Source organism: Hyla sarda, chromosome 7, assembly GCF_029499605.1.
Source record: "Hyla sarda isolate aHylSar1 chromosome 7, aHylSar1.hap1, whole genome shotgun sequence".
In the NCBI taxonomy this organism is placed as follows: Eukaryota; Metazoa; Chordata; class Amphibia; order Anura; family Hylidae; genus Hyla; species Hyla sarda.
The window spans coordinates 15,720,722-15,736,812 of NC_079195.1; the positions used below are offsets into that span (position 1 = coordinate 15,720,722).

Genomic DNA, 16,091 nt, shown 5'->3' on the forward strand with positions numbered 1-16,091 from the left:
TATCATCTGCTCAGCTCCTCCTGCTCTATAACATGATACCTATAGATTATACTGTATTGTAGATATCATCTGCTCAGCTCCTCCTGCTCTATAACATGATACCTGCAGATTGTACTGTATTGTATATATCATCTGCTCAGCTCCTCCTGCCCTATAACATGATACCTTCAGATTGTACTGTTTTGTATATATTATCTGCTCAGCTCCTCCTGCTCTATAACATGATACCTATAGATTGTACTGTATTGTATATATCATCTGCTCAGCTCCTCCTGCTCTATAACATGGCTACCTGCAGATTATACTGTATTGTATATATCATCTGCTCAGCTCCTCCTGCTCTATAACATGATACCTGTAGATTGTACTGTATTGTATATATCATCTGCTCAGCTCCTCCTGCTCTATAACATGATACCTGCTGATTATACTGTATTGTGTTTATCATCTGCTTAGCTCCTCCTGCTCTATAACATGATACCTGCAATTGTACTGTATTGTATATATCATCTGCTCAGCTCCTCCTGCTCTATAACATGTTACCTGCAGATTGTACTGTATTGTATATATATCATCTGCTCAGCTCCTTCTGCTCTATAACATGATACCTGCAGATTGTACTGTATTGTATATATCATCTGCTCAGCTCCTCCTGCTCTATAACATGTTACCTGCAGATTTTACTGTATTGTATATATCGTCTGCTCAGCTCCTCCTGCTCTATAACATGATACCTGTAGTTTGTACTGTATTGTATATATCATCTGCTCAGCTCCTCCTGCTCTATAACATGATTCCTGCAGATTGTACTGTATTGTATATATCATCTGCTCAGCTCCTCCTGCTCTATAACATGATACCAGCAGATTGGACTGTATTGTGTATATATATCCTCTGCTCAGCTCCTCCTGCTCTATAACATGATACCTGCAGATTGTACTGTATTGTGTATATCATCTGCTCAGCTCCTTCTGCTCTATAATATGATACCTGCAAATTGTACTGTATTGTATATATCATCTGCTCAGCTCCTCCTGCTCTATAACATGATACCTGCAGATTGTACTGTATTGTATATATCATCTGCTCAGCTCCTCCTGCTCTATAACATGATACCTACAGATTATACTGTATTGTATATATCATCTGATCAGCTCTTCCTGCTCTATAACATGTTACCTGCAGATTTCACTGCCTTTTAATGTGACAGGTTCCCTTTAAATGGGAAATGTCACTTAATAAAAATACTTTTGATATGTTGTAGAGTCAGGATTGGTTGGGGTCTGAGTTCCTGAACACCAACCGATGGCTAAAACGACCTGCGATAGACGTGCGCTAAACAAGACATTACAGTGTAATTCTATGGGATTATCCCGGTCAGCCATGCTTTCCTCCCAGCTCTGAACACTTAGACCTCGACCAAACAAAACGTGTTTTAAAGTGACAGTTACGCTATAACATTATACAATGATAAGGTGTTATTTACATAAGGCAGGAAACTACCTTAAAGGGGTATTCCACTGGAAAACATTTTTTTGTAATCAACTGGTGCCAGAAATGACTTCTATTAAAAAATCTTAATCCTTCCAGTACCTACCACAGGAAGTTATTATTTTTTTTTTATTTCCTTTCTCTCTCTGACCACAGTTCTCTCTGCTGACACCTCAGTCCATGTCAGGAACTGTCCAGAGCTGGAGCAAATCTCCATAGCAAACCTCTCCTGCTCTGGACAGTTCCTGACATGGACAGAGGTGTCAGCAGAGAGCACTGTGATCAACAGAAAATAACTACATAACTTCCTGTGGAGCATACAGCAGCTGATAAGTACTGGAAGGATTAAGATTTTTTTTAAATAGAAGTAATTTACAAATCTGTTTAAAGGACATCTGCAGCAAAAGACCACTCATCCCCTATTCACAGGATAAGGGATAAGTGTCTGATCGCGGGAGGTCCGACTGCCGGGACCCCCCAGCAGTCTCCTGCATGGGCCCCCGCATTGTTGCTCTATGTGAGGTCTCATTGTCGCTCTCTGAGGTTGACGGTACGCCCCCTCCCCATACAGTTGTATGTGAGAGGCGGGTAGGCACTAACGCTGCCTCCCCGCTTCTCCCATAGAGATACATGGAGGAGGCGTGTCGGCCATGGCGTCATGCTGCGGCCGGCATGCCTCCTGCATGGGAGAGCTGTGGCCCCGTGCAGGAGATCGTGGGGGGGGGGGGGTCCCAGCGTTCGGACCCCCCGCAATCAAACACTTATCTCCTATCCTGTGCATAGGGGATAAGATGACTTTTTCTGCAGATGTTCTTTAAAGGGGTACTCTGGTCTTAAGACATCTTATCCCCTATCCAAAGGATAGGGGATAAGATGTCTGACCGTGGGGGTCCCGCCGCAAGCGGCGGGACCCCCACGGTCAGACATCTTATCCCCTATCCAAAGGATAGGGGATGAGATGTCTTAGGGCTGGAGTACCCCTTTAACTTTCTGGCACCAGTTGATTTAAACTTTTTTTTCCAGTGGAGTACCCCTTTAAAGTATCTGAAGTTCATCACTGATCTGTAGTTTAGAAGGACTTTTGTCTTGAAGCCGTGTACGGTGTCCGGTGTTCCGAGGTCGGTCGGTGACCGTGGTATTCCTGAGGGTGTGTGGGTGGCTGGACATTCGGGGGATGCCCTGGTAGGTCACTCTGAGGTCGGCTTCGTTTTAGGTGAATATTTTGTAGATCCCCATTGTCAGGAGCAGATGGTGGGTGATGACTGAGGAGGGAACAATAGAGTTATAGATGTGATACATATCACCGCTGTTACATTGGGGACACTTCTCTTCCGATCTATTCCTGGGAAAGCTGGATAACTAGTAATATGACAAATTCTTTTGGGGTCCTCGACTATACGGGGGCAAAAGTTACATCTGGACCTTGATGCTCCTCAGCTAGGGTCGCCACTTTTCTTGCAAAAAAAAAAAGAGAAATATTGGCCATGCTAATTTGCATAATTAATTATATATGCGTGACATCACAGGATACACATATGCGGGAAGAAGTTTTGTCCTATTCTGACCCCTATAACTTATTTTATTTCTCCTTATACTGGGCCTGTAAGAGGGCTAATTTTTTGCGCCCCGATCTGTAGTTTTTAACACGACCATTATTGTTTCGATGTGACTTTTTGATCGCTTTTTTTAACTTAAATTTTGCAGTTGCAGTTCGTTACTAACTACAACTCCCAGCATGCCCTGATGCAGCCTGTGGCTCAGCAGCCGCCCCAAACGAAAACTACAACTCCCAGCATGTGGGACTTTGTAGTAGTATATAATATAGGTCAGTGTTTCCCAACCAGTGGTGCCTCCAGCTGTTGCAAAACTACAACTCCCAGCATGTTGGACTATATAGTAGAATATATTATAGGTCAGTGTATCCCAACCAGGGTGCCTCCAGCTGTTGCAAAACTACAACTCCCAGCATGTTGGACTATATAGTAGTATATAGTATACGTCAGTGTTTACCAACCACGGTGCCTCCAGCTGTTGCAAAACTACAACTCCCAGCATGTTGGACTATATAGTAGAATATAGTATAGGTTAGTGTTTCCCAGCCAGGGGTGCCTCCAGCTGTTGCAGAACTACAACTCCCAGCATGTTTTGACTATATAGTAGAATATATTATAAGTCAATGTTTCCCAATCAGGGTGCCTCCAGCTGTTGCAAAACTACAACTCCCAGCATGTTTTGACTATATAGTAGAATATATTATAAGTCAATGTATGCCAACCGGGGTGTCTCCATCTGTTGCAAAACTACAACTCCCAGCATGCCCGGACAGCCGTTGGCTGTCCGGGCATGCTGGGAGTTGTAGTTTTGCAACAGCTTGAGGTGCTTTGGTTTGGAAACACTAGTGTAGTATATGGTGCAACATTCCGGGAGTTGGAGGATTGGTTTGATAAATAATGGCCATTGCATTGCCGGTATTTTTAATATAAAAATACCGGCATGGTGGCCAAAATACCGAGTGTGAATCAGGGGCTGGGACCTAAAATGTCCTGCCTCCCCAGATACCTACTGAGTTACAAGGCTGCCATAACCCCTGTGACCTGGAATGAAGGACTTGTCATCGTTAAAGGGGTATTCCATGAAAAAACATTTTATTTTTATATCAACTGGCTCCAAAAAGTTAAACAGATTTGTAAATGACTTCTATTAAAAAAAATCTTAATCCTACCAGTACTTATCAGCTGCTGAAGTTGAGTTGTTCTTTTCTGTCTGACCACAGTGCTCTCTGCTTACACCTTTGTCTGTCTCAGGAACTGCACAGAGCAGGAGAGGTTTGCTATGGGGATTTTCTGCTATTCTGGACAGTTCCTGAGACAGACAGAAGTGTCAGCAGAGAGCACTGTGTTCAGGCAGAAAAGAACAACTCAACTTCAGCAGCTGATAAGTACTGGTAGGATTAAGATATTTTTTTTAATAGAAGTAATATACAAACCTGTTTAACTTTATGGAGCCATTGATATGAATAAATTTTTTTTTTTTTTTTATGGAATACCCCTTTAAAGTAACCTCTATGGACTGAGGACCCTGCAAACAGCTTCTCATATCTCAGCGGCCTTTGGAACATTACCTGCGAGACCGGGATAGATGAAGGAGGCTGAACCTAAAAAAAGAGTCAAGAACATGGTGGTTAGGTTCTTACTGTTCTATCCAAGAACTTTAGTTTAGCTTGTAAGCTCTATGGGATATGTTGTCCTGTGGTCCTGAAGCCAGTCCTAGCAGCAACCATTAGGACAAGCTTATAGAGAGGTACAACTCCAATGAGAACAATTAAAGGGGTTATCCAGGAAAAAACTTTTTTTTATATATCAACTGGCTCCAGAAAGTTAAACAGATTTGTAAATTACTTCTATTAATTTTTTTTAATCCTTTCAGTACTTACGAGCTTCTGAAGTTGAGTTGTTCTTTTCTGTCTAAGTGTTTTCCGATGACACGTGTCTCGGGAACCGCCCAGTTTAGAAGAAAATCCCCATAGCAAACCTCTTCTAAATTGGGCGGTTCCCGAGACACGTGTCATCAGAAAACACTTAGACAGAAAAGAACAACTCAACTTCAGAAGCTCATAAGTAGTGAAAGGATTAAGATTTTTTTAATAGAAGTAATTTACAAATCTGTTTAACTTTCTGGAGCCAGTTGATATATTGAAACAAAGGTTTTGCCTGGATAACCCCTTTAAATCTTGGCTGCTCTACCTGTTTACACTGAGATAGGAGAATATGTCCATATGGTGATCCTTCCCGTGACCTTGGCGTTATTAGCACCAAGCCTGTAACCGGTCACTTTAGAGAAGGAGGTCTGACCCGTACAGGGATCGGACCCGCAACCTTGGCGTTATTAGAACCACTTTCTAACCAACTGAGCTAACCGGCCATGTTAGAAAACCCGTGACCTTGGGGTTATTAGCACCACACTTTAAAGGAGAGCTCCCACCATCACTTTTTTTTTCCTGTCCCTGCCTATTACCCATCTATCCCTAACCCCCTCCCTGCCTTTAATTTTTTTTTTACATTTTAAAAAATGCCTTTTGTCTGCCTGGCAGTGTGCTCACTACCAGGCAGACTTCCCCAGCAGGCACCACGTCACTGATGCCTGCTGGGGCCAACACTTCCGCCCGTAGTTCACCTATACAGGGTGCCTCCAGCTGTTTCCCCACTGTAACTCCCAGCTTGCCCTGACATTGGCTGTCAGGGCATGCTGGGAGTTGTAGTGGGGAAACAACTGGAGGCATACTGTATAGCTGAAAACAGTATCTGTGATCGCTGTGCACATCCCGCTCCCCGCCGCGCAGCCCGCAACCCCCCCCCCCCCCATCACGCCGCTCAACTCACTCCCCACCCCCCCTTAGTTCACCTATTCAGTGTCCCTTCAGCTGTTTCCCCACTACAACTCCCAGCTTGCGCTAACATCTATTGGCTGTCAGGACATGCTGGGAGTTGTAGTGGGGAAACAACTGGAGGCATACTGTATAGGGAAATGGCCGCACATCCCGCTCCCGCCGCGCAACCCGCAACCCCCTGGCTCCGCTGCGCCGCTCAACCCACTACCCCCCCCCCCTCCCCTCCCCCCGCAAAAGCACAAAAACACATTGAAAACAGACACAACATAGATATTTTTACCTGTCGCCGGGAACCGGGGCCTGCCAGGGAGCCTGCGCGCGTCCTCTTCTTTCAAAGCGCTCGCTCCCGCCTGTCTGATTGACAGGCGGGAGCGAGCACCGCAGTGACTGAATTCCGACTCGTTGCCAGGCTTCAACGATTCGAAATTCATTAGTGAGGTCACTGCCTAATGCATTCGGCCACTAGGAGGGCGACCCCTAGTGACCGAATTTAAAAGTGATTTTAAACTGTTTTAAAATCACTTTTTTAAATTAAAGTATATTAGAGATATGTTGTAGTACTTAAGTACTACAACATATCAATTTTTTGATTTCATGACAGTGCCCATTTAACCAACTGAGCTAACCGACCATGTTAGACGTGGTGCTAATAATGCCAAGTTCGTGGGGTCGATCCCCGTACGGGCCAGTCCGTTATACACATGAAAGTAGACCACTGCTCAGTATGGCAGCACACTGTGCCTCATAGGATACCAAGTCCATCCAAATAGCCTCTGGGTACATGGCATGAACATGTACTATGGAGTATTTGCAGCTCCATAGTACATAGGGAGTAATTATAAATAGACAAATAAGGGTTAAAGACCTACACATAGTAACCAAGAGTACAGAAATACATTGGTGACCAGACACGCAGTTATAGGGCTCAACTCCACTATTAGGCTATACCTGTAACAGCTAGTAAAATTTATAAAAGAAGTCAACTAAATTTTATAAAATGGAGAGAATCCCAACGTATTTCCCCATGGTGTTGCCAGCATCATCAGGGATCAACATACAACAACAAAATACCACAACAATGTCACATACATGCTCTCGCCCACAGCCTCTGTCCCTTTCTATTGCGTATCTGCCTTAACTGAGGGATCCACAACCACAAAGATGGTCCCTATCTATCCACGTGCTGGGACTTTAAAATCAAAATAACAAACTACAAAATACTCAGTCACAGGTCAGGGAATTGTCAGGAATACAAAAGGGAAACAAACAATAACAATACAGAGGGAGACAAACAGATAAATCAACAACAAGCTAAAATCAGAACCAACTAGAGAGATGCCGAATCAGAAAGTAAGGGGTTAATCCAGGAAACATGGCCAAAGTCAGATACCACATAATTGAATACAATACAAAAATGACTTCTTTCACAGGCAAAGTGCACTTGCCACTGAAGGTTTAAAGGGGTACTCCAGTGGAAAAAAATTTTTTTAAAGTTAATTGATGCCAGAAAGTTAAACAGATTTGCAAATTACTTCTATTTAAAAAAAATCTTAATCCTTCCAGTACTTATCAGCTGCTGTATGACCCACAGGAAGTTCTTTTCTTTTTGAATTTATTTTCTGTCTGACCAGTGCTCTCTGCTGACACCTCTGTCCAGAGCAGGAGAGGTTTCCTATAGGGATTTGCTTCTGCTCTAGTCAGTTCCTGACATGGACAGAGGTGTCAGCAGAGAGCACTGTGGTCAGACAGAACAGAAATTCAAAAAGAAAAGAACTTCCTGTGGAGCATACAGCAGTTGATAAGTACCGGAAGGATTAGGATTTTTAAATAGAAGTAATTTACAAATCTGTTTAACTTTCTGTCACCAGTTGACTTTAAATTTTTTTTTTTCCATCGGAGTACCCCTTTAAATAGCCAGCTGAACTGTGTGGTCACAGAAGGTATCTGAATGGCTAAAGAGACAGACCCATGGATAGGTCAGAGGGTAACCACAGAAACAAGCTAAGTCAGAACCTAAAAAGTTAATTCTTCAGACCAAAATTGGGTCATTACAAACAGCTTCTAAATCGATCCACTGCACCCCGTGCCAAGAGGGTACCATCTGCTGTTGTTGTGTATTCTTTATATCCCAGTTCTATTCCCCTGATGATCCTGGCCCCACCCAAGGGAAACCTGTTGGGACACTCTACATTGTATATTATTTAGTTGATCTCTTTTGTATATGATACTGGCTTTTTAAGGGGTATTCAACTGGCCAGTGCTCGTAACATATAGTTGCGAACGCTGTGTGCACGCTGCGGGGGGTCGGCCACGCCCCCTCACAATGTCACACCACCACCCTCAATGCAAGTCTATGGGAGGGGGCGTGACGGACGTCACGCCCCCTCCCATAGACTTTCATTGAGGGGGGTGTGGCGTGACATCACGAGGCAGCATGGCCGACCCTGCAGCATGCACACAGCGTTCGTAACTAAATGTTCCGAATGCTGGTCAGTGGAGTACCCCTTTAAAGATATAAAACATACTTTTTGGATATTATGGCTATAGACTGTACAAGTATCATATATGAAAGAGCTCAACCAAATAATATACAATGTAAAGAGTCCCAACGTGTTTCCCCAGAGTGGTGCCAGGATCATCAGGGACATCAAATGCGGTTTAAGGAAAATATAAACAGCTGATTTACTAACTTATATCAGAAAGCCATCCAAAAGGAAGGAAAAGTAAAAGGAAGCCTGATACATCTTAGGGATAGATCCTGTGGTCTCGGATACATACTCTGAAGTCTAAATTCTGCCACTAGGACGCCTCCCGTCTGCTCTTTTTGCTGTCTCCGTTTTCCGCACATCTGCCGATATGAAACAATAAAGTAGTTATGATCATGACAATTTGGTTTGTTTTTTATTCGGCGCAGGGTTTTGCTGGTCAATGTGATGTTATAATACTGGGTCTATAGAGTATATGGAGGGTATAATGGGTGTATTACAGTAAATTGTGAATGGCTGGTGGATCTTATTGGCTCATGTAGGTAAGAAGTGATGCATCATGGGACAAAATATAAAAATAAAAAATGAATAAGTAAAGTCACTGTCAGCCTGTCCCCCTACGGGTCGTCACTATTATTACACATTCACCAGAGGTCATAATTATATATACAGATTATGGGGGGTATTCATGGAAAATGGAGGAGGTGCACAACTTTTTACTCCATTAAAGGGGTACTCCTGTGGAATTTTTTATTTCATTTTTTTTAAAGGGGAATTCCAGGAAAAACTTATATATATATATATATATATATATATATCAACTGGCTCCAGAAAGTTAAACAGATTTGTAAATTACTTCTATTAAAAAATCTTAATCCTTTCAGTACTTATGACCCTCTGAAGTTTAGGTTGTTCTTTTGTAAGTGCTCTCTGATGACACGTGTCTCGGGAAACGCCCAGTTTAGAAGTAAATCCCCATAGCAAACCTCTTCTAAACTGGGCGCTTCCTGAGACACGTGTCATCAGAGAGCACTTAGACAGAAAAGAACAACCTAAACTTCAGAAGCTCATAAGTACTGAACGGATTAAGATTTTTTAATAGAAGTAATTTACAAATCTGTTTAACTTTCTGGAGCCAGTTTATATATAAAGAAAAGTTTTTGCCTTTTTGCCTTTAAATCAACTGGTGCCAGAAAGTTAAACAGATTTGTAAATTACTCCTATTAAAAAATCTTAACCCTTCCAGTACTTTTTAGGGGCTGTACACTACAGAGGAAATGCTTTTCTTTTTGGATTTCTCTTCTGCCATGACCACAGTGCTCTCTACTGACCTCTGCTGTCCATTTTAGGAACTGTCCAGAGCAGCAATATGTTTGCTATGGGCATTTTCTCCTGCTCTGGACAGTTCCTAAAATGGACAGCAGAGGTCAGCAGAGAGCACTGTGTGGTCATGGCAGGAGAGAAATCCAAAAAGAAAAGCATTTCCTCTGTAGTATACAGCCCCTAAAAAGTAATGGAAGGATTAAGATTTTTTTTTAGAAGTAAATTGCAAATCTTTTTAACTTTCTGGCACCTGTTGATTAAAAAACAAAAAAAAATTTCCACGGGAGTACCCCTTTAATTCACATGGTGAAAACTGTACTTGCACCAAATTGATTACTTGGCGCAGGGCATGGGGTAAATCTGGTGCTGATCAAATTTCTCTACGACTTTTTGTGCGACTTTTAAAAATGCTGTCCACAGCCAGTTTCTAAGGCATGTCAGGACTGGTGTAGTTTTTTGCCTAAATTACAGCAGTTGCGCCAGAATTTGTGGCTTTTCAGTTTGTCGCATATCATAAATTCCTGACCCCTGCATGATTTCAACTCAAATCACAACTTCCAACGTCACTTTGAAAAAAAATTTCTATTTAGTTTGGTGCAAAACATTGTCGCAAAAAACTACTGCACCAAAAAACTAAAAAAATTATAAAAAGCGACAAATTACAGCCAAAATAATGGGGTAAAAGGTTCCATAAATACTGCTCTTTGTCTCTAAAAAGCAGCTGCATCAAAAATGTAAGACAAACTAGAGCCCAAATAATGGAGTACAAGGTTTTCTAAATCCCCCTCCACGTCCGCCACTCACCACAGGGCAGGAGAACTTCTCGCTGTCGCACAGATACGTCTCGCAGTGCAGCCAAACCTTGGATAACTTGGGGACGTTCTGGAAGCGGAAGGCGCTGAACTGGAATGTCGCCCGACTGTTCTTCCCATTTTCATGCACAATAATCGACTCATCTGATGCACAACTACAAATATATAGAGACCAAACATCAGGGAATACTTCTACATCAATGGTTATATTACTGTACATAGAGGGCAGTATTATAGTAGTTATATTCTTGTATATAGGAGCAGTATTATAGAAGTTATATTCTTGTATATAGGAGCAGTATTATAGTAGTTATATTCTTGTATATAGGGGCAGTATTATAGTAGTTATATTCTTGTATATAGGAGCAGTATTATAGTAGTTATATTCTTGTATATAGGAGCAGTATTATAGTAGTTATATTCTTGTATATAGGAGCAGTATTATAGTAGTTATATTCTTGTATATAGGAGCAGTATTATAGTAGTTATATTCTTGTATATAGGAGGCAGTATTATAGTAGTTATATTCTTGTATATAGGAGCAGTATTATAGTAGTTATATTCTTGTATATAGGGGCAGTATTACAGTAGTTATATTCTTGTATATAGGAGCAGTATTATAGTAGTTATATTCTTGTATATAGGAGCAGTATTATAGTAGTTATATTCTTGTATATAGGAGCAGTATTATAGTAGTTATATTCTTGTATATAGGAGGCAGTATTATAGTAGTTATATTCTTGTATATAGGAGGCAGTATTATAGTAGTTATATTCATGTATATAGGAGCAGTATTATAGTAGTTATATTCTTGTATATAGGAGCAGTATTATAGTAGTTATATTCTTGTATATAAGAGGCAGTATTATATTAGTTATATTACTGTACATAGGGGGCAGTATTATAGTAGTTATATTACTGTACATAGGGGGCAGTATTATAGTAGTTATATTCTTGTATATAGGAGCAGTATTATAGTAGTTATATTCTTGTATATAGGAGCAGTATTATAGTAGTTATATTCTTGTATATAGGAGCAGTATTATAGTAGTTATATTCTTGTACATAGGAGCAGTATAATAGTAGTTATATTCTTGTATATAGGAGCAGTATTATAGTAGTTATATTCTTGTATATAGGAGCAGTATTATAGTAGTTATATTCTTGTATATAGGAGCAGTATTATAGTAGTTATATTCTTGTATATAGGAGGCAGTATTATAGTAGTTATATTCTTGTATACAGAGCAGTATTATAGTAGTTATATTCTTGTATATAGGAGCAGTATTATAGTAGTTATATTCTTGTATATAGGAGCAGTATTATAGTAGTTATATTCTTGTATATATGAGCAGTATTATAGTAGTTATATTCTTGTATATAGGAAGCAGTATTATAGTAGTTATATTCTGGTATATAGGAGCAGTATTATAGTAGTTATATTCTTGTATATAGGAGGCAGTAATATAGTAGTTATATTCTTGTATATAGGAGCAGTATTATAGTAGTTATATTCTTGTATATAGGAGCAGTATTATAGTAGTTATATTCTTGTATATAGGAGCAGTATTATAGTAGTTATATTCTTGTATATAGGAGCAGTATTATAGTAGTTATATTCTTGTATATAGGAGCAGTATTATAGTAGTTATATTCTTGTATATAGGAGTCAGTATTATAGTAGTTATATTCTTGTATATAAGAGGCAGTATTATATTAGTTATATTACTGTACATAGGGGGCAGTATTATAGTAGTTATATTACTGTACATAGGGGGCAGTATTATAGTAGTTATATTCTTGTATATAGGAGGCAGTATTATAGTAGTTATATTCTTGTATATAGGAGCAGTATTATAGTAGTTATATTCTTGTATATAGGGAGCAGTATTATAGTAGTTATATTCTTGTATATAGGAGCAGTATTATAGTAGTTATATTATTGTATATAGGAGCAGTATTATAGTAGTTATATTCTTGTATATAGGAGGCAGTATTATAGTAGTTATATTCTTGTACATAGAGGGCAGTATTATAGTAGTTATATTCTTGTATATAGGAGCAGTATTATAGTAGTTATATTCTTGTATATAGGAGCAATATTATAGTAGTTATATTCTTGTATATAGGAGCAGTATTATAGTAGTTATATTCTTGTATATAGGAGCAGTATTATAGTAGTTATATTCTTGTATATAGGAGCAGTATTATAGTAGTTATATTCTTGTATATAGGAGTCAGTATTATAGTAGTTATATTCTTGTATATAGGAGTCAGTATTATAGTAGTTATATTCTTGTATATAAGAGGCAGTATTATATTAGTTATATTACTGTACATAGGGGGCAGTATTATAGTAGTTATATTACTGTACATAGGGGGCAGTATTATAGTAGTTATATTCTTGTATATAGGAGGCAGTATTATAGTAGTTATATTCTTGTATATAGGAGCAGTATTATAGTAGTTATATTCTTGTATATAGGAGCAGTATTATAGTAGTTATATTCTTGTATATAGGAGCAGTATTATAGTAGTTATATTCTTGTATATAGGAGTCAGTATTATAGTAGTTATATTCTTGTATATAAGAGGCAGTATTATATTAGTTATATTACTGTACATAGGGGGCAGTATTATAGTAGTTATATTACTGTACATAGGGGGCAGTATTATAGTAGTTATATTCTTGTATATAGGAGGCAGTATTATAGTAGTTATATTCTTGTATATAGGAGCAGTATTATAGTAGTTATATTCTTGTATATAGGGAGCAGTATTATAGTAGTTATATTCTTGTATATAGGAGCAGTATTATAGTAGTTATATTATTGTATATAGGAGCAGTATTATAGTAGTTATATTCTTGTATATAGGAGGCAGTATTATAGTAGTTATATTCTTGTACATAGAGGGCAGTATTATAGTAGTTATATTCTTGTATATAGGAGCAGTATTATAGTAGTTATATTCTTGTATATAGGAGCAATATTATAGTAGTTATATTCTTGTATATAGGAGCAGTATTATAGTAGTTATATTCTTGTATATAGGAGCAGTATTATAGTTGTTATATTCTTGTACATAGGAGCAGTATTATAGTAGTTATATTTTTGTATATAGGAGCAATATTATAGTAGTTATATTGTTGTATATAGGAGCAGTATTATAGTAGTTATATTCTTGTATATAGGAGCAGTATTATAGTAGTTATATTACTGTACATAGAGGGCAGTTTTATAGTAGTTATATTCTTGTATATAGGAGCAGTATTATAGTAGTTATATTCTTGTATATAGGAGCAGTATTATAGTAGTTATATTCTTGTATAAAGGAACAGTATTACAGTAGTTATATTCTTGTATATAGGAGCAGTATTACAGTAGTTATATTCTTGTATATAGGAGCAGTATTATAGTAGTTATATTCTTGTATATAGGGGCAGTATTATAGTAGTTATATTCTTGTATATAGGAGCAGTATTATAGTAGTTATATTCTTGTATATAGGAGCAGTATTATAGTAGTTATATTCTTGTATATAGGAGGCAGTATTATAGTAGTTATATTCTTGTATATAGGAGCAGTATTATAGTAGTTATATTCTTGTATATAGGAGGCAGTATTATAGTAGTTATATTCTTGTATATAGGAGGCAGTATTATAGTAGTTATATTCTTGTATATAGGAGCAGTATTATAGTAGATATATTCTTGTACATAGTATCAGTATTCTAATAGTTATATTCTTGTATATAGGGGCAGTATTATAGTAGTTATATTCTTGTATATAGGAGCAGTATTATAGTAGTTATATTCTTGTATATAGGAGCAGTATTATAGTAGTTATATTCTTGTTGTCACGATGCCGGCTGGCAGGTAGTGGATCCTCTGTGCCAGAGAGGGATTGGCGTGGACCGTGCTAGTGGACCGGTTCTAAGCCACTACTGGTTTTCACCAGAGCCCGCCGCAAAGCGGGATGGTCTTGCTGCGGCGGTAGTGACCAGGTCGTATCCACTAGCAACGGCTCACCTCTCTGGCTGCTGAAGATAGGCGCGGTACAAGGGAGTAGGCAAAGGCAAGGTCGGACGTAGCAGAAGGTCGGGGCAGGCAGCAAGGATCGTAGTCAGGGGCAACGGCAGAAGGTCTGGAAGCACAGGCAAGGAACACACAAGGAACGCTTTCACTGGCACTAAGGCAACAAGATCCGGCGAGGGAGTGAAGGGGAAGTGAGGTGATATAGGGAAGTGCACAGGTGTAAACACTAATTGGAACCACTGCGCCAATCAGCGGCGCAGTGGCCCTTTAAATCGCAGAGACCCGGCGCGCGCGCGCCCTAGGGAGCGGGGCCGCGCGCGCCGGGACAGAACAGACGGAGAGCGAGTCAGGTAGGGGAGCCGGGGTGCGCATCGCGAGCGGGCGCTACCCGCATCGCGAATCGCATCCCGGCTGGCAGCGGAATCGCAGCGCCCCGGGTCAGAGGACGTGACCGGAGCGCTGCCGCGGGGAGAGTGAAGCGAGCGCTCCGGGGAGGAGCGGGGACCCGGAGCGCTCGGCGTAACAGTACCCCCCCCCTTGGGTCTCCCCCTCTTCTTAGAGCCTGAGAACCTGAGGAGCAGACTTTTGTCTAGGATGTTGTCCTCAGGTTCCCAGGATCTCTCTTCAGGACCACAACCCTCCCAGTCCACTAAAAAAAAAAAATTTTTCCCTCTGACCTTTTTGGCAGCTAAAATTTCTTTGACCGAGAAGATGTCCGAGGAGCCGGAAACAGGAGTGGGAGGAACAGACTTGGGAGAAAAACGGTTGAGGATGAGTGGTTTGAGAAGAGAGACGTGAAAGGCATTAGGGATACGAAGAGAGGGAGGAAGAAGAAGTTTATAAGAGACAGGATTAATTTGACACAAAATTTTGAAAGGACCAAGATAGCGTGGTCCCAACTTGTAGCTAGGGACACGGAAGCGGACATATTTAGCGGAGAGCCATACCTTGTCTCCAGGGGAAAAAACGGGGGGAGCTCTTCTTTTCTTATCCGCGAACTTCTTCATGCGTGATGAAGCCTGTAAGAGAGAATTTTGGGTCTCTCTCCATATGATGGAAAGGTCACGAGAAATTTCATCCACAGCGGGCAGACCAGAGGGCAAGGGAGTAGGGAGGGGGGGAAGAGGGTGACGGCCGTACACCACGAAAAATGGGGATTTGGAGGAAGACTCAGAGACCCTGAAGTTATACGAGAATTCGGCCCATGGGAGGAGATCTGCCCAGTCATCCTGGCGGGAGGAAACAAAATGTTGCAAATAATCACCCAAGATCTGGTTAATCCTTTCTACTTGTCCATTGGACTGGGGATGATATGCAGAAGAAAAATTTAATTTAATCTTGAGTTGTTTACAGAGAGCCCTCCAGAATTTAGACACGAATTGGACGCCTCTATCCGAGACAATCTGCGTAGGCAATCCGTGAAGACGAAAAATGTGTACAAAAAATTGTTTAGCCAACTGAGGCGCAGAAGGAAGAACAGCTCCAGCTCCCACTGAGGAGGCATCAACCTCCAATAGGAAGGGTTTGGAAGGGTCAGGTCTGGAGAGGACGGGAGC

General features: G+C 40.3%; 1 protein-coding gene across 1 annotated transcript in view; it reads right to left on the reverse strand.

Moving 5' to 3' along the window:
* Window positions 1–2,529: 2,529 nt before the first annotated feature.
* Window positions 2,530–16,091, reverse strand: part of TECTB (tectorin beta) — a 37,420-nt gene continuing 23,858 nt past the window's right edge. The window contains exons 7-10 of the mRNA XM_056532278.1: window positions 10,492–10,654; window positions 8,657–8,726; window positions 4,613–4,645; window positions 2,530–2,753 (exon numbers count right to left, since the gene is read on the reverse strand). Of these exons, the coding sequence (XP_056388253.1) occupies window positions 2,701–2,753; window positions 4,613–4,645; window positions 8,657–8,726; window positions 10,492–10,654 (319 nt within the window). The 3' untranslated portion in view covers window positions 2,530–2,700. The remainder of the gene's footprint in view (window positions 2,754–4,612; window positions 4,646–8,656; window positions 8,727–10,491; window positions 10,655–16,091) is intronic.